The sequence below is a fragment of the Tachypleus tridentatus genome, chromosome 9 (assembly GCF_004210375.1).
Source record: "Tachypleus tridentatus isolate NWPU-2018 chromosome 9, ASM421037v1, whole genome shotgun sequence".
Taxonomy (NCBI): Eukaryota; Metazoa; Arthropoda; class Merostomata; order Xiphosura; family Limulidae; genus Tachypleus; species Tachypleus tridentatus.
The window spans coordinates 90,938,085-90,963,687 of record NC_134833.1 but is presented as its reverse complement, the minus strand read 5'-3'; the positions used below and the strand labels follow the sequence as shown (position 1 = coordinate 90,963,687).

General features: G+C 35.9%; 1 protein-coding gene across 6 annotated transcripts in view; it reads right to left on the bottom strand.

Annotated features, from left to right (window-relative positions):
• LOC143225734 (protein arginine methyltransferase NDUFAF7, mitochondrial-like) overlaps positions 1–25,603 on the bottom strand; it is a 61,076-nt gene that overhangs the window by 22,846 nt on the left and 12,627 nt on the right. For all 6 annotated transcript variants that reach the window (XM_076455659.1, XM_076455657.1, XM_076455655.1 and 3 more), the window contains exons 6-7: positions 24,841–25,158; positions 6,352–6,468 (exon numbers count right to left, since the gene is read on the bottom strand). In XM_076455659.1, coding sequence (XP_076311774.1) covers positions 6,352–6,468; positions 24,841–25,158 — 435 coding nt within the window. The remainder of the gene's footprint in view (positions 1–6,351; positions 6,469–24,840; positions 25,159–25,603) is intronic.

The following is a 25,603-nucleotide window of genomic DNA, read 5'->3' as shown; positions in this document are numbered from 1 at the left end:
CAACCACATAAAGATTTTGTGAAGGCTAAAGTTTTTATTTCTTGTCATAAAATGCCTCATAAGAATTTATCTATATTTTTTTTCAAACACACTCCTCCTTCTACTCCATTTTTTTCAAAATATCTCCTATATTTTTAATACATTTTTAGTCATTGAATAAAAAGCATAATGATGTGTTCTAAATCTATAGTTTTATTTTCAATAAAAAAAATGAAACAATAAAGCCACAGATGTCATTTGGTTTTGTAACATCCAAAGCAATAATAAGAAAGATGTTATTTTTGATAAAGTTTTATTTATAAGTTAACTACACATTATATATACATTTTCACATACACACAATCAAAGTCCTCAACCATCTTAAAGAGCTCTGTTTTACACAGAAAAGCCTAAGATAATAGCTTTAGTAAATTTCTGGGCATTAAGAAAACTTGAGGTACATCCTGCTCTGTTTCTGAATATAGTGTGGTCCAAAATTCTTTCCTTTTTAAAATGTAATAATTAACTAACTAGTCAAATTCCAATAGTTTGTATTCATATCAGTTAAATTCTACACATGCACCATTAGTAGTTCACAGCACCCTTGTGAAGCATTTGCAGCATTCTGGATATTTGAAATGCTTCAAGAACTAAGCAAATATATGCAGCAAGGAAAAGCGTGATATGTATATTTACCAAAGGACAACAAATAATTATATAATGGTGATTGTCTAACAAGAGAGATATGTTGAGAAACGTTCCTGTTTATGCTAACTACAAATGATGCTATCAAGGTCATGAGAAAAGTTATAAAAGCCTCCATAGAGAGATGGGAAATTAGACTTTTACCTACTATTTGTCACTGTCACAGCATTGGAGAAGGTATGGCAAATGTTTGCATTATCATGCACAAAACTGCTAAGAAAGAAAAAAGATAAGTCAGGACTTTGATGCAGTATCCATTTCAAAAGTGTGTGTATGGATAAAAGTATGAAGACTACCAATTCAATTACTTTATCTGCAACTAATGAACATATGGTTTTGGTTCTGGGTTTGAAAACTGCAAAACAATCAAGGAGAAACAACCAATCAAGTGTCAGATCTACTTATAGGTAGTTGCATACAATATTTGGAAGATCATAAAAATATCAGAAAGAGTTTGTATTAGAACTTGTGTTTGGAGCTCAAATATTAGTTCTCATCCCATCAAGAAACGAGTTCTCCTCCAGTTGAATAGCAGTCAACAAGATGCCATGGGTAGTTGTAGCCATCACCAAAAGAGTCTCTGAAGTTGACAGAAGAATAATAACCATCTTCATGATGAGTCTATCAAACATTTTTCACCTAAGCTCTCTGTAAGCAACTACTGCCATCTTTCCCAACATTGAATAACATGGTTAAAATATGGTTGAATTAATAGCGTGTAATGATTTAGTAATGTTATTGAAGGTGCATTTAAAGAAAATTTATTAGTTATACTGAAAGAGGTTTGTTAACTCATTCAAGCGTAATCTACCAAACTGATTGCAACATAGAGTATTCTGAAAAGCATATTAAAAGTGTTTTATTGTGTGAAACTTGTTCTTAAAGGCAGATTCTTTACATTAACTGTAAGTTCCTCAAGTTAGTGCTTGTGTGCTCCACTTGCTATTGCATTCCTCAATTAACATAAATAATTTGTGACTAGTACAAATAGTCAAAACTAACAGCTAGCCTACCTGTCACAATTGCAAGGTTGCCATTTTAAGGGGTAGCATTACTCACTGGATTGGAAAAAAAAAAAAGTAACAGTAAAAAACAGTTACACTTGGGCTATAAGATGTTGAAAACTGTATTGTTGTATTTATTTAGTTATTTAATTATTCAATTCTAAAATAAGAAATAATTTTGAATGACCCTGTTATTCTCCATGAAATGAAAATTGTTTATAATACCATGAGGTATTACATAAAGGCCCCCCTAGCTAATAATTGTTCAAAGATTTCATTATAAAAGGAAAAAATATTAAAGCAAAGGTTCAAATTCATAAAAATACATTTGATATTCTGTCAAATCTTATATTTTCAACATAAGAAAGAGTCAACAGGACATATACTTACTTATAGTTTGGGAGATATACTGGTATTTATTACAACTGTAAGTTTTGTAGTTACTTATCCATGTACAGTAAGTTTATAACAAATCAGGGTAAACTGTTAGTACCTACTTTGACATTATTCCCCAAAGACACTTTCAATTTAAAGATAGAACTGCTTCTGCCAGATTATTTTAGGTGTATTGATGTAGAAAATTTGGTTTCCTTTTGTTGAGGTGAAAAGTGACAAGACAGCCAAGCCAAGTCCACAAAATAATACATATATATAAGCAAGCACAACATAAAAAATATATATCAAACTACAAATAGACATTACATGAATATATGCAACATACAACTATTTATATGTCCTGCCAACAGAATAAAAAGTTTAGTGCCTCAGAACTCTCCTATTATGCAAAATACAAGTCCACTTTATAAGAACAAAAGCTTTTGCAGGTTATTTGAAGAAGGTACTGATTTTAAAGAGTAAGCAACCTGAAATATAATTTCTATAAATTTCAAAGGTTTGCTAAAGGGCTTGTGCATGTATAAAAAATATGGAAAAGAAATTCAATTACCAAATATAATAACTGTAACACTAAGTTTTACTACTTTAAGCAGCTTAATTGTTTTTAATAAGCCAAAAGTTATTATATTCCTATACTGATAACACATTTTTGATTGGAATTTACCCACACTCACATTCTTGTTTAGTGCTGCCCTCTAATACAAATTTTTTTTTTTAACATGCCACAAGCCTTGAACTCTCACGTACACTGTGATTAATGTGGTTCAACTGCATCTTGCTTGTTAATTATTATGTGACAATCCTTCACTAATAGAAGTACAACACACTCTCCTGATGAACATTTCCTCTATTTAATAGTATCTAATTATTACTTTGAAATTACACAGAAAAGAAGCACCAGTTCTCAGTGAGGAGGAAGAATGGGAAGTGTGAATAGAGGTGAGTACTCATTGGAAATACATTTTCAATATAGGAAAATAACTTCTAATATGATATATTAACTCTTCTCACATGTATAACTAGAATCCCACACTGAATTGGCAAAGGAACCAGTGGGGAAAACAGAAAAAGTATCATTTGAAAGCTTTCAAGGATCACTCCAAAAGTGTGAACTCTGTGGGAAGAGAAACACATATGTGAAACTGCAACACGTCTGTACCAAATACACTCTTCACCCAGAGTGGAAAAAGATGTCCAAACATGAGCAAAAGATAAAAGAAGCATAACCAAAAAGGGGAGAGAAAATTAGGCAGGTTGGAACCTAAACCACAGAATAATAAAAACTCAATCCCATAGATGAAAGACTGTAGAAGAACCATCTACAATCTGAAATGTTGGGTAAAATAAAATGAATCTCCTAAACAATCCAGATCACTATACCAAGAACCTGATAAATGCCAGGTATGAAGACAGAGGGTAAGGAAGGCAGGAGGAAGGACCAGTGACTGAGGTTGACAGTTTGGAATGGAATGAGAGAAAGAGAAAAGGAGGGGTAGTTTGGAGCTGAAGGACACAAGGAAGCCAAGGTTATGCCAGCCAGTAAGGAGTTACCAGAAGAACCTGAAACAGAATAGCAAGGACAATAAAAAATCATCCTTGTCTTGGGAAGAAGTTGGATGGGAGGATAAACATAAAGATAACAATTGGTCCTATCCAAGCTGAGAACATTAACAGCTAGCACCTGAAGATAAAGAATTGGAGATAAAAAAAAAAAAAGAAGAGGTAACTTGTTATTGAGAAAAATGGCAAATGCATTCTGATGAGACATACACAACTGATTGCATACCCACTGGAAAACCTGAGGTTTGAGAGACCACTCCATAGGATAAACTTTGTTTGGTCTGGAAAGGCAATCTTCCACAAGGATGAACACACCCAGAACATGACATGCAGGAAAATATATCCCCAACATGTGGGCTCAAATAAGAGTTTCAGTGATTGCCTGCAAAGGGAATGAGAGCACCCTTGGTGACTGTCATAAGCCAAAACTGAAGAATTTTCTGACTGGATCCAGAAAAGTTCATTCTGTACAAAAGGAGGAAAGTGATCCAAAGCATACTGTACTGCCAAAAGCTCCAAACTGTTGATACGGTAAGACCTCTCAGCTGGAGACCATTGTCCAGAAACTTCCTGCTGATTGACCTGCACTGCCTAAACATGGAGAGAAGAATCTGTGGTTAGATGAAAATATTGGCAAGGTGGAGAAAGTGGTACACTTGTCATCATATTGTCTTTATTCAACCACCAACAAAGATCATCTAAAAGGAAAGGAGGAAAGATAATGAGAAAGTCCAAGGGATCCTTAGCAAGATTCCATTGCTCATGTAAAGTCTACTGAAGAAACCACATATATGCTCAACCCAAATAGGTGAAAGCATCCATAGAAGCCCAAGTCCCCCAAAACAACAGAACTTTAGAAGCAGAAAAAGATGGAAGAATAAAAGATGTGAAGAATAGAAAGTGCCACTGAAAGAAGTTAAAATGGAGAAGGTTGAGCCCAATGGAGGTAGGTGTTGAAAAAGACGCCCAAGTGGATAAGATATTGGGAAGGTAATAGGAAGGACTTCTCCAACTGGAGAATTCAACCCACTTTAGCTGCTTCTGTTATGAAGATTCCATTTCCGAATGAGGTAACAAAAGCCAGTCTCCCATGTTGTAGTTTAAATGTAACCCCTGAGCATGCAAAAGTCGAGCAACTTGTTTTTGACTATCTAACAAAAGGCATGAAACCAAAGCAAACCCAAAGGGCAAGGTGTAAAACTGATACACAATCCAGTGATGGCAGACCAAAATTCCATAGGGTATGTTCATGGAAAGGAGAAATAAATTTCTCTGCATCCTTGACAGATGCCATGCCTACTATGTACACATAGAGTTTCAATTTCTCATCCAGTTATAGTTAGTTGAGCAAGGTGTTTCTAACCAATGGAAAGCAAGTTTTTTGAAGTATGTTTTCTTTACTGTTATTTTACAGTTGTCAAGAAGAATTAAATAAAGAACTAGTCAAACAGCTCTTAACATTGTTGCTACTTGTTTTATCCCTGCCACCTTAGCATTATTCCTCACCTATAGATATGTTAGTTAAATTGAAAGTTGCATTGTAATTAGGTTTTAGTTTTACATTTTACTTAACTATATGTTATTTATGTTTCAAGACGCATACATGAAAGGAGGAACAACGTTTTTTTTTTAATATAAGCCATTGTCTGCTCGATTCACAAAAGATAGTTGAATACATGAACACCACCATGTTCTAACAAAGGTTAAAGTTCTCTGTCCATTATACAATAATACTGGCTGGGGACACTCATTGACGTGTTGCAATAAATAAGTGTTAAAGGATAGGAAAGGATAATAAATAATACATGAAAAAGTAAAAAAACATGCCAAAAAAAAAGTTACTTTAAGATTATTTTCCAAAATACTAAAAGGTATGTGTACTTTTCCTGTCTTAATTTTAAACATTTCATTGTAATGTACTATAGACAATATAGTATTTGTTGACAATAATAGTTACAGTTAGAAATATAAAGAAGGTAATATATATATATATATAATATACATATAATAATTTAATTTAAACTGAAAGGAACTATTGATATTCACTTTAGAGATTTTATGGGTTATCCAAATAAAATTTGAAACTTATAAGTAGGAAAAAAATATTTTTTTAATACTTATGTTGTTTTGTTGGTTACACAGGAAGCTTCTCAGGTAAACTTAAAAAGTCAAAAATTCCCCAGAATTAACCATAAATTGTGAAGAATTAAAAGAAATGGAAAAAGGAGAACAAATACAGGTAAGTTATCACATCTAAACTACAGAAAACAAACTGTAGTAAAATATTCATATGAAATCACTACATAGTGGAAATTTGAAATAAACCACATAAAGAGAGCACAGTCAAAAAATATCTACACTTGGTCACTACTAAATTAGAAGCAACAGTTCTGAACAATTGAATAAAGGGAGTCACACGTGTCAGGAGGGTTTGTTGTATTCCTTTTGGTGGAGAGTCGTCACATGATGATTTACATCCAAGATACAGTTGAACTACACTGATTGTAGGATGTGTGGGAACTCAAGGCTTGTGGCATGCAAAAAAAAATCATATAGAGGGCAGCACTGAACAAAAGTAACTATCCAAGTGAGTAGAGGTAATGTACAGTATTAGAAAATGAGATAAAGTATTACCTGTACAGACATGATATGAAATTACTGACAGTTCACTGACAAGAAAATAAAAATATAATAAAAAGTCACTTACATCAACAAAAAACTTGCTAGCTGGAGTAGGTCCTCTGGACTGCACATACCTCAGATGGTGGGGACCCACATTATCATCAATGTCAATCAGTATCTCTCGCCATCCCTCGTGAGTTTTCTTTAATAAAAACAAAAAACTATTTTGATATGTGCTTTTGATCTGAATAAAACTACAAGACTGACCATGCTGATGTTACTGAAATCCATCTGACTAGCTAGTTTTACTGTATTGTACCAGATATGCTAACCCTAATTGGTTTAACTTAGAATTGCTAGCCTATGAAAAATGGAATCTGAGCAAAAGAAATAGGAATGATTTAATTTCATTACTTGCTTTTCTGTTATTTGTACAAAATATGTTTTTCACTTGTTCTGGATGATTCAATGTACAACTAACTAGTCAGCTGTATAAAAAGACACAAGTTACTGCAACAACCATTTCAAGTAAGAGTTCCATATGGGGACACTATTTGCAGCTGATGTGGGGGACTTTTTTTATTTTCTCCCTTAGTTTACTTTATGGGTATGATTTAGCTATTAATTTTTCAACCACAAGTACACCTTTAAACACTTTTCTGTGCAAGCCCCATGTTACATTAAAAACTTAACTGAACACTTTTATTATCAATTTAGGTGAATTAAATTAACATTCTAATGTAGGTACAAAGTACTGTAATAAAACCATAAAAGATAACAGAAATGAAAAGGTTAATAGCTGAAACTGTTAAGATGAAGAAGTTCCTTGTCAATACAACATTCAAATCAAAGGAAAAAAACAATATTATTTGTGTCATTTTATATTTTCAAACTGTGTTTTGGTGAAGTAATTTATGATGACAAGATACCCACTTGAAGTAAAAATGCATCTCAGGAAAGCTAGTATGGGTATTAACACTTTTACTAATAAAGCATAGAACAACGTTTTGACTTTCTTAGGTCATCTTCAAGTTAACAAAGAAGATGTTGAGGTTGAAACGTTGTTCTCTGCTTTATTAATAAAAGTGTTAATACCCATACTAGCTTTCCTGAGATACATTTTTGTGTTTTGATGATATCTTTATAGAACTGAAAGTCAAGTATTCTGTTAATGCTAGGGTAAAGAAAACAAGAGATAGAAGTTAACATTTTCCTAAACTGAAAATGTAATTCCAATAATACTTACCCGTTCTGATACTGATTGATTGATTGATTTAGTGTTTTATGGCACAAAGCAGCGAGGCTATCTGCGCCAGACATTCGGTAAAAATGTAAAAAAATAAAAAATAAAATAAAAATAAATGTAGTAATAGACATAAATGGAAATGAAGGTAAAACAAAAAAGTATAAAACCAATGTTGACACCTGGTCTACAATGTTAAGATAGAAGGCAGAGTATAAGAGGTTGTAAGGTATTTACTTGAGCAAAAAGGTAATGATCATAACCCGCCAGGAAGACTAACAGGTAAGTTCAAGAACCACAGTCAGTCACCTGAAAATGGTCTTTCCAGTCCTGGTTCCGAGTTATGTGTCATAGCAACCAGTATCAAAATGTAAAAGAATAGAAGTTTTAAAAGATACATAGCAAAATTGTAACAATGAGTAGCCAAATGTCCAGTAAAAAGATAAAGTCAAGTAAATGGAGTAAAATTTGTAAAAGTAAATGAAGGTAAAAACAAAACAGCAATTAAAACAGAAAATGGTGTAAAAACCAATGGTGACATCCAGTCTTCAAAGTTGTAAAATATTTACTCTAGCAAAATGGTAATGATCATAACCCGCCAGGAAGACTAACAGGTAAGTTCAAGAACCACCGTCAACCACCTGAAGTTGGCCTTTCCAGTCCTGGTTCCGGGTTATGTGTCAGAGCAGCTATTATCAAAATGTAAAAGAATAAAAGTTTTAAAAGACACTCCGCAAAATCGTAATAATGAGTAGCCAAATGTCCAGTAAAAAGATAAAAGTCAAGTAAATGGAGTAAAATTTGTAAAAGTAATTGAAGATAAAAGCAAAACGGCAATTAAAATAGAAAATGGCATAAAAACCAATGTTGACATCCAGTCAACAAAGTTGTAAAGGACTACCTGTAGCAGAATGGTAATGATCATAACCCACTAGGAAGACTAACAGGTAAGTATAAAAACCATCATCAGTCACCTGAAGTTGGTCTTTCCAGTCCTGGTTCCAGGTTATGAGTCAATATGGCCAGTACTAAAAAGTAAAGTAGTAAAAGTGTGAAATGATATGTAGCAAAAGTATAATAACAACTCGCCAGGACGACTAACGAGTAGTTCAAACAGTAGCGTTAATCACCTGAAGTTGGCCTTTCCAGTCCTGGTGTCGAGTTATTTAATGTTCTGGCCATTGTCCAATGTCAAATTGAATGAGAGAGATTAAAACTGTAAAAAAGGAACCACAATTAAAAAGGTGTAATGAATAAATATGCAACACTTAAATGAGATTAAAAAGATTAATGGCCATTAAAAAATTAAAAACATTATCAAGGTGGACAGAGTCACCATCACCAATAACTCTGTCCAATGTTACAGACTGACCCTGGGAAAAAATATGTTTAAAATATTGCCGTTGTTGAGAATTGTAACGATGGCAAGAAAGTAAAACGTGGCTGATAGTGATTTGGGTGTTACACAAACTACACATTGGTGCATCAGTTCCAGATAAAAGAAAATGATGAGTTAAAAAAATGTGACCAATGCTTAGCCTAGTGAGAACAACTTCCTCCTTCCGAACTTTACGGAAGCTAAATGGCCAAAGTCCAATTTTGGGTTTGATTTGAAAAAGTTTGTTGTCGCGTTGCTCACTCCAAGTGGACTGCCAGCTGGCACGGAGCCGAGCCTTGAAGACAACACCATAGTCCATGTACGAAATAGGCATAGGAGTGATGGTGCTGAAGCAGACATATTTAGCTGCCATGTCTGCAAGCTCGTTCCCTCAAATACCAACATGGCCTGGTATCCAGAAAAACTGGATGGAAGTAGCTGCTAATGAGAAATGGGCCAGTGGGTTTCGAATATCAGCGAGAATAGGATGTAAGCTAACATGTAGCGATTCCAAGGCAAGTATAGAACTAAGCGAATCAGTATAAATAGTGCAGTTGGAGTACTGCTCAGATGCAATATGATCCAGGGCAAGAGATATGGCATACAGTTCAGCAGTGAACACAAAAGCTGTAGAAAAGATTCTACGCGCAACTACTGACCCATAGCAAACCATAGCAGAGCCCACTGAATTACCTGATTTGGAACCATATGTATAAATGGGAACTGAATGATTGTTTGAAAGATATTCATTGAATAAAAGACGGTACTTCCAATCTGGAGTATCTGCCTTTTTTAGGTGACTGAAAGAAAGGTCACATTTGGGGGCTGTAATAAGCCATGGTGGGATGGGCCGACCTGTGGAATCTGCAATGTTATCCAAGGACAGACCCAATTCATCCAATTGCGCCTGGATGCGAAGGCCAAACGGAGCAATGACAGATCGTCTGTTCTGAAAAAGTACTGCCCATCGAGGAAGGAAAACACATTTCCAGGTAGGATGCTTTGGTAAGGAATGAAGTTTTGAAGTATATTGTAAAGATAGTTGCAAACGGCGAAGGTGTAGAGAAGGCTCATGAGATTCAATGTATATACTTTGAACTGGAGAGGTACGGAAAGCCCCAGTGCAGAGTCGAAGTCCTTGGTGATGAATGGGGTCCAGCATCTTTAAGGCCGAGGGTCTGGCAGAGCCATAAACCATTGATCTATAATCGAGTTTCGATCTAATAAGAGCACGATATACCTTTAACATTGAACAGCGATCTGCCCCCCAACTGGTAAAAGAGAGAACATGGAGGATGTTCAGTGCTCTTGTGCATTTGACCCAAAGCTGCTTTAAGTGTGGTATAAAGGTCAGTTTACGATCAAAGATAAGCCCCAAGAACTTGGTCTCCGGAACCACTGGCAGCAAAACTTCATCGATATAAAGTTCAGGATCAGGGTGAATAACCCGTCGACGGCAAAAGTGCATGCATACAGTTTTAGAGAGAGAGAAATTAAAGCCGTTCGCCAGAGTCCACTTCCGTACACAATTGAGGGCAGTTTGTAGTTGCCACTCAATATATCTCATGTTTGACGACTGACATGAGATGTGAAAGGGTAGGGTGGCATCGACCACGGCCAGTCTCTCTCAAAAGGATCGGAAAATGATCACTGCCTAGTGGATTACTGTCAACCCTCCATGAAAAATGGGAGAATAATGAAGGGGAGCAAACTGAGAGATCAATAGCGGTAAAGGACTGACTAGGTGCATGAAAGTAAGTGGAAGAACCAGTATTGAAAAGAGAAAGATTGTGATCAGAGAGCATCCGCTCTACAGATTGGCCCCTCCCATCAATAATAGCACTTCCCCAGAGGGGATGATGTCCATTAAAATCCCCTAGGATTAGAAATGGAGATGGCAACTGTTCAACGAGAGCATCAAGATCTGATTGATCATATGTCTCTCCAGGGGACAGATACAGAGAACAAACAGTGATGGTATGACCCAAGGAAACACGGATGGCTACAGCCTCCAAGGGTGTGTTGAGTGAAAAAAGACAGGGTGGGCGTGTTGATCAACCAACAGTGCCACCCCTCCATGTACTCGACCATCACACAACCCGTCATTTCTGTACAGAGAAACCTGCCGAATAGAGACAGTATCAGCAGTTTTGAGAAATGTTTCTTGTAAAGAAAGACAAACAGGATGGTAGGAAGCAATCAGCGTTTTGATATCATCCAGATTAGAACGTAAACCTCGACAGTTCCATTGTATCAAGGTGGCCATTTTTAAGAATGGGTAGGTGAAGTGGCTGGAGAACCCTTCGGTTTACGACCACGTCTTTTTCTTTACTGTCTTTAGTCGGAGGAGGTCTATCAACCTCCATGGATCCTGCTCTGGGTGGGTGGGCAGGTTTTTCTTATTGGAAGGGGAATCCAGTGACTGAGGACGCGAACGAATAATTGTTTTGTCTCTTGTGGTGGGAGAAAAAGATGTATCAGAAGAAATGCCTGTATTTGAAACTGAAGGACGTGGATCTTGAGGTTTGTTGGAAAGTATGGGAGGAACAGAGAAGGGTGTGGAAGTCGATTCATCAACCTTTTTAACCACGGAGGTCAAAAGGCTTTTCATTTGTTTTGAAAACGATTCTCTTGGAGGCACAGAGAGATCTGTCTGCACTCCCACTGTAGTTGTGGAATGAAGTGCAGCAGCATATGTCCGAGACGGAGTTGTGGACAGCAATTTCCGAGCCTCAGGATAACTAATGTTATGTGTCGTTTTCAAACGCTGCACCTATTTTTCCTCCAACCATTTTGGGCAAGAATGAAAGTAAGAGGGGTGAGAACCATTGCAGTTTACGCAATGTGGGTTCATGTCACAGTCATAGGCATTGTGGTCCTTGCCTCCACAACAAGCACACGTCAGGGAACCACGACAAGATGTCTTTGAGTGGCCGAATCTCTGACATTGGAAACATCGAAGAGGGTTTGGTATGTATGGCCGAACCCTTAAAATGAGATAACCTGCCTTGATGGTGGCAGGTGCACGTGGTGAAGTAAATGTTAAAACAGGGGTGTGCAACAGGCGGCCCGCAGGCCACAACCCGGCCCGCCAAGCCATTTAGTGTGGCCCTAGTTGTTGTAATCTAACCATGTGGCCTGATCTGTAATCCAACGCAAATGGAATATTTTTAAAAGCATCGATCCTACGGGATTCCCAGGCTTCGACTCGACAAACTTCTAAAATTATCTTTGCTAGAGAGGAGCAGGCCGAATTCGATTGGTCGGCCTCCTTAGGGCATGAATAGGTTACGTGCACTAGCACTATTGTCTACGACTCAACGTCATGTCCTGAACCTCGCCTTCGCCCGCTGGCGACAATTTTCCCAAACCTCTGCTGTCCGTCATTCATTATTGGTGAAAATTTTATTACCTTTTACAGTTACTACAAGAGATTGAAAGTAAATTGATTATTATTTAGCATATTGTTGTGACTTTACTGAATTTATTAAAATTTTTGCTTTCAGATGCATCTGATTCTATGTACAGTGTGACCTCGTTATTCGGGGTTCGTTCTTTACCCTCCAGCGAATAGCGAAAAACTGCGAATATTGGATGCAGTTTTAAAACGTATATGTATGCGATTATATACTATATGAAATGCTTCCCAAACACTAATGATACTTATACTCATTGATGCAATAATAATGTAGCAATATTGCATACTGTTATGTATTTCACTAAATTGTACCGTCGCGTTACAGGGCTGTGCTTTGCCGTTTGCGTTGTTGGGGAAGCTGAGGCAGTCAGCCAATAGCAGTCAATCTTGTTTGGTGAAGACGACAAGTGATAAAAACGGCTTGATTGAGTAAATACAACAGAAATCTCCTCGAAAAGCCCTTTCAGTCTCTGTGACATACAAAAGCGCAGTTCAGCGCATAACCAGCGAATATGCGGGGCCTAATAGGCGAGGTCACACTGTATTTTGCTATTCTCAATTAATTTAAGTACCGGAAGCCTATGATCGGGATGCCAATTTAGAAACATGTGTTTCTGTCCATAAGAGGTTCCATGTGTAAATAAATTCTATGTTTTTTCTACTTTGCTATTTTCGTGAGAATAATTTTTGTTTTGATTTCAGGGCTAGTAAAATGTCAGCAGTTAAGAAACGAAAATTGATGATGAGGGAAGGTTATTCAACAGTGAATGGTGCACAAAATATCTTGTTGTCCCACATAATCAAGGTGTTGTCTGCCTCGTCTGTCAAACTACAATTGCAGTCATGAAAGAGTACAATATTAAGCGACATTACGCAACTAAGCACTCCTCCCAGTTTGATGAAATTGTTGGTCAGGCACAAAGGACAAAATTGAACATTTAAAACATCCATTGAAAAGCAACAAGGTGTTTTACCACTTTCAAGAAAAATTCAGAACTGGTGACAAAACTGAGTTTTAAGCTTTGTGAATGTATGGCAGAAAAGGGAAAGCCTTTCAGTGATGGAGAATTTATTAAAATTGTTTAACAATATTCACAGAATATGCATGTCCAGAGAAAAAAATATTTGGTGGAGCAAACTAGCCTTTCCAGCTTTACTGTCTCACGCATAAGACAAAAGATCTTTCAGAGGACATCAAAGAAACTTTGAAAGAGAGATTGAATTCGTGTGAAGCTTTCAGTCTGGCTTTGGATGAAAGCACTGATATCAATGACACATCCCAACTTGTCATTTTCATCAGAGCTGTTACTGCAGGCTTTGATGTTTTCGAAGAGTTTTAGATATGGCAAGCCTTTCCTCCACAACCACAGGACAGGATATTTGTGAACAAGTGCTTAAGGTTGTAGAAAAGTTTGAACTGAATCCTTATAAATTATGTGGTGTTACAACAGATGGTGCTCCTTCCATGACAGGTAGGACAAATGGATTCACCAAGAAATTTCTAACTGCAATTGGAGCACAAGACGTAGTTGTAAGCCATTGCATTATTCACCAAGAGAGCTTGTGCACCAAAGTTCTGGATTTTGCAGAAGTCATGAAAAATGTCGTCCAATGCGTAAATTATATTCGAACACGAGGATTAAATCATCGACAATTTAAAACTTTTTTAGATGAGCTGGACAGTGAGTATTCAGATGTTTTGTACTTCTCTGCTGTACGTTGGCTTAGTAGAGCTGCTACTTTGAAAAGATTCTGGAATCTGCGAGAGGAGATTAAGTTCTTCATGGAGAGCAAACGTCAGAATGTGGACTTCTTGAGCAATGAGAACTGGCTGAATGACTTAGCATTCCTCACAGACATTACACAGCATCTGTCGAGGATTAAATCATCGACAATTTAAAACTTTTTTAGATGAGCTGGACAGTGAGTATTCAGATGTTTTGTACTTCTCTGCTGTACGTTGGCTTAGTAGAGCTGCTACTTTGAAAAGATTCTGGAATCTGCGAGAGGAGATTAAGTTCTTCATGGAGAGCAAACGTCAGAATGTGGACTTCTTGAGCAATGAGAACTGGCTGAATGACTTAGCATTCCTCACAGACATTACACAGCATCTGTCTGATTTAAACTTAAAACTACAAGGGAAAAGTCAACTTGTGAATAAGTTGTTTGAGCATATTTGTGCTTTTGAGAAGAAATTGGAACTTTTCCAGGTTCAGTTGAGAAGAGCCATATTGACCCATTTTACATGTCTTGCAACCAGGAAACTGGTATTTCCTAATCTGGATTGCACCAAATATGGAACCAGTGTACAAAAGCTGCGTGATGAGTTTGCAAACAGATTTCCAGATTTCAGACAAACTGAAATTAGATTGAAATTGTTAAGCTCAACCTTTTGATTTGGCAGTGGAAGACAGTCCTGATGATTGCCAAATGGAACTCATTGAACTGCAGGCTGACATGGACACTAAAGGAAATTCTCTGAAAACAGTTTGCTAGACTTTTACAAACTCTGTGTGCGTGAAAAGTTTCCCAATTTGTCCCGTCATGCACAAAGAATTGCCTCCCTTTTTGGTAGCACCTACTGCTGTGAGCAATTTTTCTCCAAAATGAAGCTCATCAAAACCAAATGTAGAAGTCAGCTGACTGATGAACATTTGACCAGTCAGTTAAGAGTGGCAACCACTTCTGTCAAAGCTGATATTGACAAGCTCTGCAAGGACTCTAAATTTCAAGTGTCGCACTAAAATGATCACTCATGCAAAAAATATAAAATATTATTGCTTGCATTTTGAGAATTTTTTTTAATTTATTGTGCATGTACACGAATAAGCTTGTTTTTTAAGTGGCCCCGCTTGATTGATGAAGTTGGTTATATGGCCCACCGACGAAAAATGTTGCACACCCCTGTGTTAAAACAAGGGTATTTGTTGGCAGTGTAACTCCATCTTTGCGAGTGGAGATGCGCCTCACTGCAGAAACTCCTTGAGTGGAGAGACCAGCGAGAATCTCTGACTCGGGAACGTTCTTCAAATCCCTTTCAAAAATAACTCCTTGTGAAGAATTCAAGGTAGCATGGGGTGTAACCTCAATAGGTATATCCCCAATTGCCTTTGAATTCAAGAGGAGTTCACTGTGTTGGGATGTGAATGTTTCAACCAATATGTCACCAGATCAAAGTTTCTTTACTTACTTTGGAGAGCCAGCAAGTCCCTCTAGTCCCTTTTGAATAAAAAAAGGGGACATTTGCCCTAAAGGTTTTTCCGAAAGAGAATGTAATATAAGAAAATGAGGTACGTGTGTTACTGATGTTGAAGATTGCTGTTCTGAGTATTCAAGATGTGGTCGCTTACCCATTGACTGTTTTTTTACAATTTTATTTAAATTTTTTGGAGGATCCATAGGAAAAAGAAAAAATTTCGGTACCCACTGACCCCACCCACCATGGAGCCCTACAAGGGGACGCACTACAAAGTCATGCAAGGACAATGCAGCAACGCCAGGGTTTCGTGAGCACTATACCCAAACACCAGCATCAGGCACAATGTCCACAACACCCGTTGAGAACTTCCAACACTGGTACTTAGTTGACTCTAGCCCCAGTGGACCAGCCGATTGACCCAAGGGGGGCCACCCAAAGGCCACCCGTCTACAGGAATTCGAGGCCAAAGTGGTGTGTTAGGGTTGGACCCCTCAACCACCAGGATCCTCTCCTCCCCTTCACGGGTCGCCACACACGGCAAACACGTGGGTCGATGTTTAGATCCCAGAGAAGGTAACCAGATAGAACAGAACCTTCCCTGGGAGGTCCCCCTCACCAAGTACAGGAATCCACACCGAGAGGGTTCTGATACTATAGCTATTTCTTGAGCTTCAGTGTTTCCACACTTCACCCATCTAATTATTGAATGTAGCTGCTCCAGTCTTTTATATTTTACTTGAATGCTCTTGGCAAGTTCTAATTTGCAAAATTCTCCATCAATTTCAATGCAACCTCTATCTAGGTATGGTATATAAGCACCTCATTCAGATAATTTAATCACTTTTTTGTGACATAAACTACCTCTCAGTGGGGAGGTAGGACAAGAGAGTCAGTGAAAATAAATATTATTGGAAATACAGCTCCAGCTTATGAAAATGTTAACTTCTAAAAGTTTCTGCTGACACTACGGCTAAAATACCATGTTAAGAAGGTGGAGGGGCTGGTGTAGGAATATACCACAATAAAGATGGTACTAGAGTGGGGAAACCACGCTACATCTAGAACAAGTATGCTCTTCACCCAGAATTTAATTCCTATATCAAAGGTAGAACTGAATGAATAATTATCAGTATAGCCAAACCCAACCAGACAGCTGAGGTTCCAGTGGTACATTATAACCATAGATTTTTAAGCAAAAACTAAACATATTAAAATTAAACAAAAAAAGTTGCATTTTTGATTGGATCCCAACCTCCAGCCTTAGAGTGATGCATTTTGCACCACCAGAATCCCAACAAGAGAGTAAGCAATACTGAAGTGGACAAACTTTCTCCTTTACCTGAAGGAGTCCAAAAAGGCAGCACCTTGGGTTATGAATGACTGGATTGTATATGCCACATCCAACTAAACAACATAATTCATCTAGTCTGGAAATATGAACATTCACCATCAATCTCCAACCAAGTGCCCTTGGAATCATGAAAAAGACATGAAATCTGTGCTCAACCAAAGACCTAGGATAGGACCACATTTTATTTAGAATTATGAGGAGACTTCTTTCCATTAACAACATACAAAACCAACATTGATTAAAATAAAGGGCCATTCATACCCTAACCATATATCATAGTTTCAAATCTGAACTAAGATTATAAGTAGGCTTCTGCAGAGGAAAACAAGCCAGGAAACCAAAAAAAGAACTGAAGAAGACAATCTGATAAAGAATAATGTAAATGAACTGTATCAATCCATGAGTATTATGTCTTTGGAACTCCAGCAAACAGCATGGGACAGAAAAAAGGAGCTTCCCATAGCTTTCTAAGAGCAGAAAACAGTAAACACACACTTTCTACAAAAGTGTCTCTATCCAATAAATTTAGCTAGGAAACCAAGAAAAACTTGAAGAAGGAAATCTGACTGAAGTAGATGTCAGCAAAATCCCCAACTAATCCTCAAATTGTTGTGGGGAATGTTGATATGCTTCAGATGAAAGTTGAATGGAAGATAAAAACCTCAGGACAGCCATGAGAGTAAGACATATCCAATAAACAGATCTGTTTAGCTCTCTCAACACAGGCTTGGTCTATATGACTGACCACGTGTACACATTTAAAGTCTCTTCAGATTTAACACTTCTAACTTTCAATACATTGTGTATATCTTCACAAAATTTGGCAGTCTTTCAGTTAACATTGTAAGTTAAAATTAAAAATACTTTTCCTTGCCTCAAAAATTGCAAACCTCCTTTGTGTAATACCTAAGACCTCCTGAACACATTTCAAATGTTTTTTTTTCAGTAATACTTTAAAAAATTATAACTCAAAAAGTAGGTTGAACACCATCCTGATTTTTTTGTAGATCATATTCAGATATGTAAAAATATATAGTAAAAATCTGAAAAGGCTGAATAAATGGTGACATGGTCAAACTGTGGCTTGAGGTAGGGCAATTTTTAGCTAAATCACAAAAAGTTGCATGCAACTAAATTTTTTACAGGAGATCTAATAGACTTTTAATTACAACAATTGCTAATTTATCAACTGATATGTTATAGGAAATTAGAAAACAAAATTTAGCTTTGTATCATATTAAGTCTTAGAGCTATGGCTTATTACATAAACCAATGTTTTTTACGATTTTGGGTTTTCAGGTGATTTTACAGCCTCACTATGTAAATCCTAAGAGAGATAAGCTTGGTTTGAGACCATTTTTGAATTCTGTGAGATTACTTCAGTCAGTGTAGCAAATTTCAGCCTTCTACCATCATTACTCTTGCAGCTTTAAGCAGCCAAAGTTGCCCAAAAATGAATTTGCCAAAAATAACAAAATATTAACTAAATTTTACAGGGCTGTAAATCAAAAACTATTAGAGATATTGATCTAATCTTTGACAATGTTTTGATATATGGGTAGATGAGCACATGTGAATTTTTTCAAGGCATTCTGTGTGGGTCACCTGGAAAATTTTCCAAAATCTGGATGATTTAACATAGAATGACCCAAATGGGATTTCACAGACCTCTTAACCACCACAAATACAATCTTGGGTGTGGCAGGAGAGGTGTGATTTTCTATTCAATACCTCTGCAACCAAACAAAGTTGAAGACAAAAAATAAATGTGGTTTACCTGAGCAATGACAATTTTATAAAGAGTAATTTATGTTCAATTCTGTACTTTTTTAAGAGATGTTGGGCAAATATGGGGATAATAATGTGTCACACTAGGGAAAATTTGGGATTTTTAAAAATATTGTCTTGTAGAATTAAGAACATAAAACTTACATAACATTAAAATATGGATTATTAGCTAAGATTTTATGCTATTTCAATTTGTATAATATAAATAAAATGTAGTTAAAGAAAATTTTGAATCTAAGACACTAAAACTTTGTCTCATGGGCAGTAAAAGATATCTGGATCAAGAGAGCTAAGATAATCACAAGTTCCAATTCAGAACCTCATAGGTCCATTGAGAATTTAAATATACCTCCCTCTTGGTGGTGATGAGTTAAACAATGCTGTTCCAACAAACATGAGGAACAAGACATAGCTATCCTGTTGCATGACAAGCCAGCAAATCTCCAAGCATAAACAGTAACAGGAGGAAAAACCAATAATCACTTGCCATCCTTTCTGTCAACAATTAAGGGGTTGAGTCAAATGCAATTCGAGAGATCCCCATAACTTCACAAACCTCAGTAACCAACTGATGATAAAAGGGTAGCTGGTGGCTGATCAAAATGGTCCTCTGTTGAGGCTAACCTAGTAAAGGAAGTAGCCAGTAAAAGTATGTCTAAATACACTCCAACTGGTCCCAGATATTTGGAAAAAGCCACCTCAGAACCTCCTGGAGAGAAACCTTTGGTCCTCATATATATCTACATCTCACAACAGATCATTTCACAGACAGTTTCAACTGAGAGTGACTACCTTCCCTTGCTGCTGACAAACACCAGGTAGCAGAAGTGAATGAGAAGAGGTCTGGTTGACCTCTATAGTAGAAGGATTAACTCAGATGTTCATGCAAATTGGTCTTTGTGTGTGTGTGTGTGTGTGTGTGTTGTTGCTCTTAAAGTAATTTATAATTCTAAAAAAATGGTTTAGCAGTAGAAACACCAACAACATTCAGTATCACAATGTAAATAACAATATGTAACAAAATTTTTACTTTTTCTTGTACCTGTGCAGAACATGTTAGTTCCCAATTGCTTATGCCTAAAGTAAATGTAAAAGGCCTATTGTTCTATTCAAGCTTTGCTTTTGTGACCTGGGTAATGAAATTTTCAAATTTACTCATTTTCCAGAACATTCAAGGTAGATTCAGTGCTGAGTAGCTGACAGAGAATTTTCTCAAACTTACAATAATTTTCAAGAATCTCTTAGAATTTTCTACAACTTTCCATAGTATTATATATGTATATATATGGGCTCACCACTCATCACTCCTGTTTAGTTCCAGCTGCCTAAGTGAACACATAGACCTATCTGATTTTATCAGAGATGGCATCAAGAAGCTGCAAGCATTCTCCAGACACATTCTGTTATGTACATGGTCAATTTATCAAGACAAGAGTGAAAAAGTACTCTGTGACAGCATCTGCTAAAATGTGTGAAGCCTACAAGGCATATTTTGGCATGCCTGTTGGGGATCAAGACAAACCCTGGGCACTTCAAAAAAAACTCTAGAAGGGCAATTTTTGCTTGCTTGAATAGTAAGATTTTATATTATACAAATTTTAGACCTTTTAAAATTTAAATATCTTTTGCTGCACCTCAAAGAGGAATACAACAGCATCAAGACCTTGCAGCATGATGAGTATGGCTGGGAGGTTATCAGAGACTTCAAAATGGTGGCATTCCTGATGGGTATCCAAAGAGACTTTACCAAGTTTCCCTGTTATCTTTGCCTTTGCGACAGCAGGGACACTGGAGCACACTACAACAGGAATTACTGGCCACAATGGACCGAGTTCTATGTGGGGAGGCACAATGTCAAGTGTGAGCCACTTGTGAACCTCCAGAAGGTGTTGTTCCCACTCATTGCACACAAAATTGGGTCTTATGAAACAATTTGCCACAGCTCTTGATAAGGAGTCAGCAGCCTTCAAGTACCTTCAAGACTTCCTCCCTCTACTGTCTGAGGCAAAGGTCAAAGCTGGTGTCTTCATTGGACCACAAATAAAAAAGATCCTGGAGTGCATAGAATTCCCCAAGAAGCTCAGTAGGAAAAAACAAAAAGCTTGGGGCAGCTTTGTCGCAGTGTTCGTGGCTTCTTAGGCAATTACAAGGCCTAAAATTATGTGGAACTGGTTGAGAATCTGGTGAAGAACTTTGGAAAAATGAACTATAGGATGTCCCTGAAAGTCCATATCCTTGATGCTCATCTTGATAAATTCAAGGAGAACGTGGGAGCATACTCAGAGAAGCAAGGTGAGAGCTTTCACCAAGATATACTGGATTTTGAATACCACTACCAAGGAGCGTATAATGAAAACATGATGGGAGACTATGTTTGGGAACTGATACGTGAAAGTAGTTTACATTACAGTTGCAAGCCTCAAAAAACTACTCACTTCTAAACATTTTTGTTCATTTTTGTATAACTTTAGTATAATTATTTGTAAATCTTGATTCATATGTTGTTTTATTCAGACCTTATGTAAATGAAACTGTGCAAATTTGCCGGTTTTTACATAGAAAATAGGTTAATATTTAAATTTCATTATCCAAGTCATAAAAGCAAAGTTTGAAGGGAATAATGGCTATTTTCTATACTTTTACAACATAAGCAATTGAATAAATAACACATACTATCCAGGAACAAACTTTGTGTTACATAGTGTAATCGTAACACTACTGGCTATAAAAACCTATGTTGAATGTTTTGTTGAAAATAAAATTATTACATTATCTGAATGAGGTGCTTATATACCATACCTAGATACACCGTGCATTGAAGTTGATTGAGATTTTTGCAACTTTGAATTTGTCAAGGGCATTTGAGTGGTGTATAAAGGACTAGAGCATGAGCATTCAATGCTTAGATAGGCAAAGAGTGAAAACCCTGTAGATTAAGAAATAGCTAGAGTGTCAGCAGAGATATGTATGTTTCGGAACATAAAATTTTACCAGAACAAAAAACTATAAAACATTTGATTTCATTTTCATTTAGAAACTTCTAGAGATCATAAAAATGAAATGTGAAATGTGTAAGATGACACGTACTTTTATCTTAACATGAACATCACCTTTCAGTAAAATTTAACTTAAACTATCTTGGTAAACCATGTCTCTCACAGAGTTTAGTGGTAAGCTTACCTTCAATTTATTTATTTTGTCTTTGTTGTGAGGGTGGCATCCCAATATTGAACTCTTTATCTTGTGCTTTTTGAGATACATTTTCTTAGCTATATGGTTTTCATTTCATATAAAAAGTTTAAAGACAACAAGGAATTTGTTGATCCATCAGGGTCATCCAATCCATTAAAATATACTTAGAAAACACTCAAAACAGCCCTTATTATTCATTATATATCAAGCATTCCTTTAAATTTACTGCACCCCCCACATCTGAAAACAGCCTATTCCAAAAACCAACAACCCTCTCAAAAAATGTTTGAGCTGAAGATGATTCCTACCCAGCTAAACTTGTTTTCCCATAGTTCTACTATTGTTACAATTATGTACAAAAACAAGATGAAGCATCAACTGCCTTAATGATCTGTTTACTTTCTTATGTAAAAAGGTTATGACTGAACACTATATGGCCTACCCAGCAACTTTAATATGATATTATAGTATTTTTAGACCTGTAGTCAATATTCCTTTTGGATAAACATAAAATTATATTTGCCTTACCACTAACAACAACACATACCTGGATGGATTATGAGGTTGATCATTCAAAACCTGAGATCCTTTTGTTTTTACATAACATTGTTATGGTTATGGCTATTAAAATTATGCTTATAATTGATAATTCACTCAGATTACCTTGCATTTATTACAATTAAAAGCCATCTGCTATTTAGTCACCAACTCATGTAGTCCAAATACCTTCGCAAAGCATCAGCATTTGTTTCACAGACAACACTTAATACATCAGTATCACCAGCAAATTTCAGTAATTTATTCACCATTCTTCCACTCATATCAGTGATGTAAATCAAAAAAAAAAAAAGGTTTGATTGAACTCCTTTATAACCCTGCTTTCTTCCATCCAGCAAATTTTTTATCCTATGAACTAACTTATACATACACATAAAAAGATAATTTTAACAAGCCAAAAACACCTTGCCAAAAACTTTTTTAAATATCTGTATACACCAACACCCAGATCTACATAAACAGCAACTTCAAGAAATGCCAAAAATTAATAAGACATAATTTTCCCTACCGAAACAATCTTTACCATCAAATAACTTTTAAACTTTGTTAAATGACTATTCAGAGCTTCTTCTATCAGAACTGCAAAGACATTTCCCATAACTTATGTAAAACTAATAGGTCTGCAATTACTGGGACAATTTTTATTACCTACCTTAAAAACGGGAGCAACACTAGCTAACTTTCAATATTATGGTATCTTCCCAGTATTCAAATATCAACCAAAAATTATAGTAGCAAATGGATTACACATCTCATCCTTAACCACCTTTGAAACTCCTCAGAAGTCTTATTTTGTTTTAAATTTCCCAATTCTTTTAATCAACCAACTGATCAGAATGAGAAGTGTTGCTTACATCTTCATTAGTAAAAATTTTAAAAAAAATATAACTTAGTAATCCAGCAATCTCATAATAATAAGAAATGGGCCTTTAAAGATAATCCTAAAAGGCTCAACTTCCAATCTAAAAGTTTGCTTACCTTTAATGTATTTAAAGAAATCGTTTGTGTTAATTTTGACATTTTCAACTTTATTTTTTCTCATGTCTTTTCCAATTTTCTAATTTATTGTTTTACAAACTTTTAATCTTCTACAAGCCTCTAAGCTTCCCATCATATAATACTCTTTTCTAATTTTATCCCTTGTACCTTAAGTGAGCCTATCTGGTTTTTTGCTTGCAGTCACCATTTTTTTATTCTGTAAAGAACATGTATCTCTTTAACATTAAATATTTATTTAAACTTTTTTCCACATCTGATTAGTATTTCCAAATAATTCTGTTAATTAATAGTCCTCATATGCAATTAAAACATCAAACCTCATTGAACAATGATCTCTTGAAGCCAGTCACTACACTCTGAACAATTTTGATATTAGAAGTTAACAATAAATCTAAAAAAGCACATTTTCTATTAGATATCCTAACAAATTCATGAAGAAATCCATGCTAAATAGTTTCTAAAAACCTTGCACCCTCATATTTTGATTTTGATTTTTTTCAGTCAACATACCTTAAACTAAAAACCCTAATAATTATGAACTTAACAACTGAAATCTTAATTTCACTGTTTCTCAGTGACTTTATAAGTTTGATCTAGTTGTCTTTAACAATTTTCAACTATAAACTTTCTCTTTTAACAGTAACCTAAATGTATTCAATCTCCTTTGTTATCATTGACTTCAACAGGATGTTGCTCTATAATTAATAGCCTCTAATAGCCTATAATTCTGTATTACAAATAAGTTTCTGTCCTCAAAAATGTCTATGTTTATTCAGGTTTCACTTATTCCCATATCATCAAAATTTCTCATTCTGAATAGTACTCTAAAGGTCTTTTTTTTTTTTTTTATGTGACAGTAGTAACTATCTAGCCTGTCCTTTAAACTACTTCTATATTTTGTTCCTATGCTACACTTTTCTCTACTTCTTATTTTTTCTGCTCTTAATGGATCACGGCCCTCACCACTGTCTAGTCCTGGTTTAAAATTGTCCTTACAATTGGAATCATTAGCCCTTTCAAACAAGCTAGCATTTACCCTATTCAAATATAAACCATCCATTCTGCTGAACCTTTTTCTTTTATAACTAATAGCTATTAATGATTTCCAAAGAAACTAATAATGACCAACTCAACTTCTGAATAGGCTACTTATCAATATGATTTTGAATTGGCTAACACAGCATACAGCATTATAAAAACATTTAGAAACAAGTAGAAAAGTACATATATTAAATGATTATAAACTCAATAGAGTTTTTATTTCATTTCGCTCTCCATATAACAAATAACAAATCACTGTTATAACAAATTGAAAAGCTAAAAATCTGGGGGAGGAGAGAACTTACAGGCCATAATCATAATGGTATAATCTGGAGTTGAAGATTACAATTACTGTGTCAAAATCACAATGACTTCCATCTGTGTTGTACTGGTAACTCAAAACTAACCTGAAATTTATGAATTGGAAGGGCATCAAAGAATTCATGGGCAATGAAACATGAAAATCCATGGGGAACATCCTCAAGATGGCGATACCAAGAGACAGGGACACCATGTTTTGTAATATTGTGCTTATAAAAGTTTTCTTCACTTTCTGGACTAGTGTGTAGATGGAGGTGTCGATGCCTATCTTCAGCTTCCAATACATCTTTGACAACGCTGACTGTGCCACACAGTTTTAACTCTTGAAGCTGACTTAAATGGGGACTTACCTCCACCAGATGAAGTGACACCACTTCTCGTGAGTCACTAAATTTTGAAAAAACCTAAACCAAAAACATCATCAAATTCAAGTATTTATTCATTACAAGAAAGGCAAGTAAACACAGATAAGATAGCATCACACAGAAGTTAAATGTAAATGAAGTATTTTCAAACCTTAATACAAAAAGGCTTTGAAATAGAACTGCAATTAATTAGTTACTTTTACACAACTAGATCAAAATAACAAACAAATCTAGATTAAAAAAACACAAGCTAAATCACATATAACTCAAATCAGACAAGATAAAAATGTAAAAAATAACTCTAGGCAAAGTAGGTTTGAAAACTTTAATGGACTGCAATTACCCGTTGAAAGAAAAGTAAACAATATTTTGGTTTCTATACTGAGAACATCGTCAGAACAATGTCTTAATAAAGAAGCTGAAACATTGTCTGTCTTTCTTTAAACGGATAGTTGCAGTCTGTTAAAGTTAAATGAGTAATCAA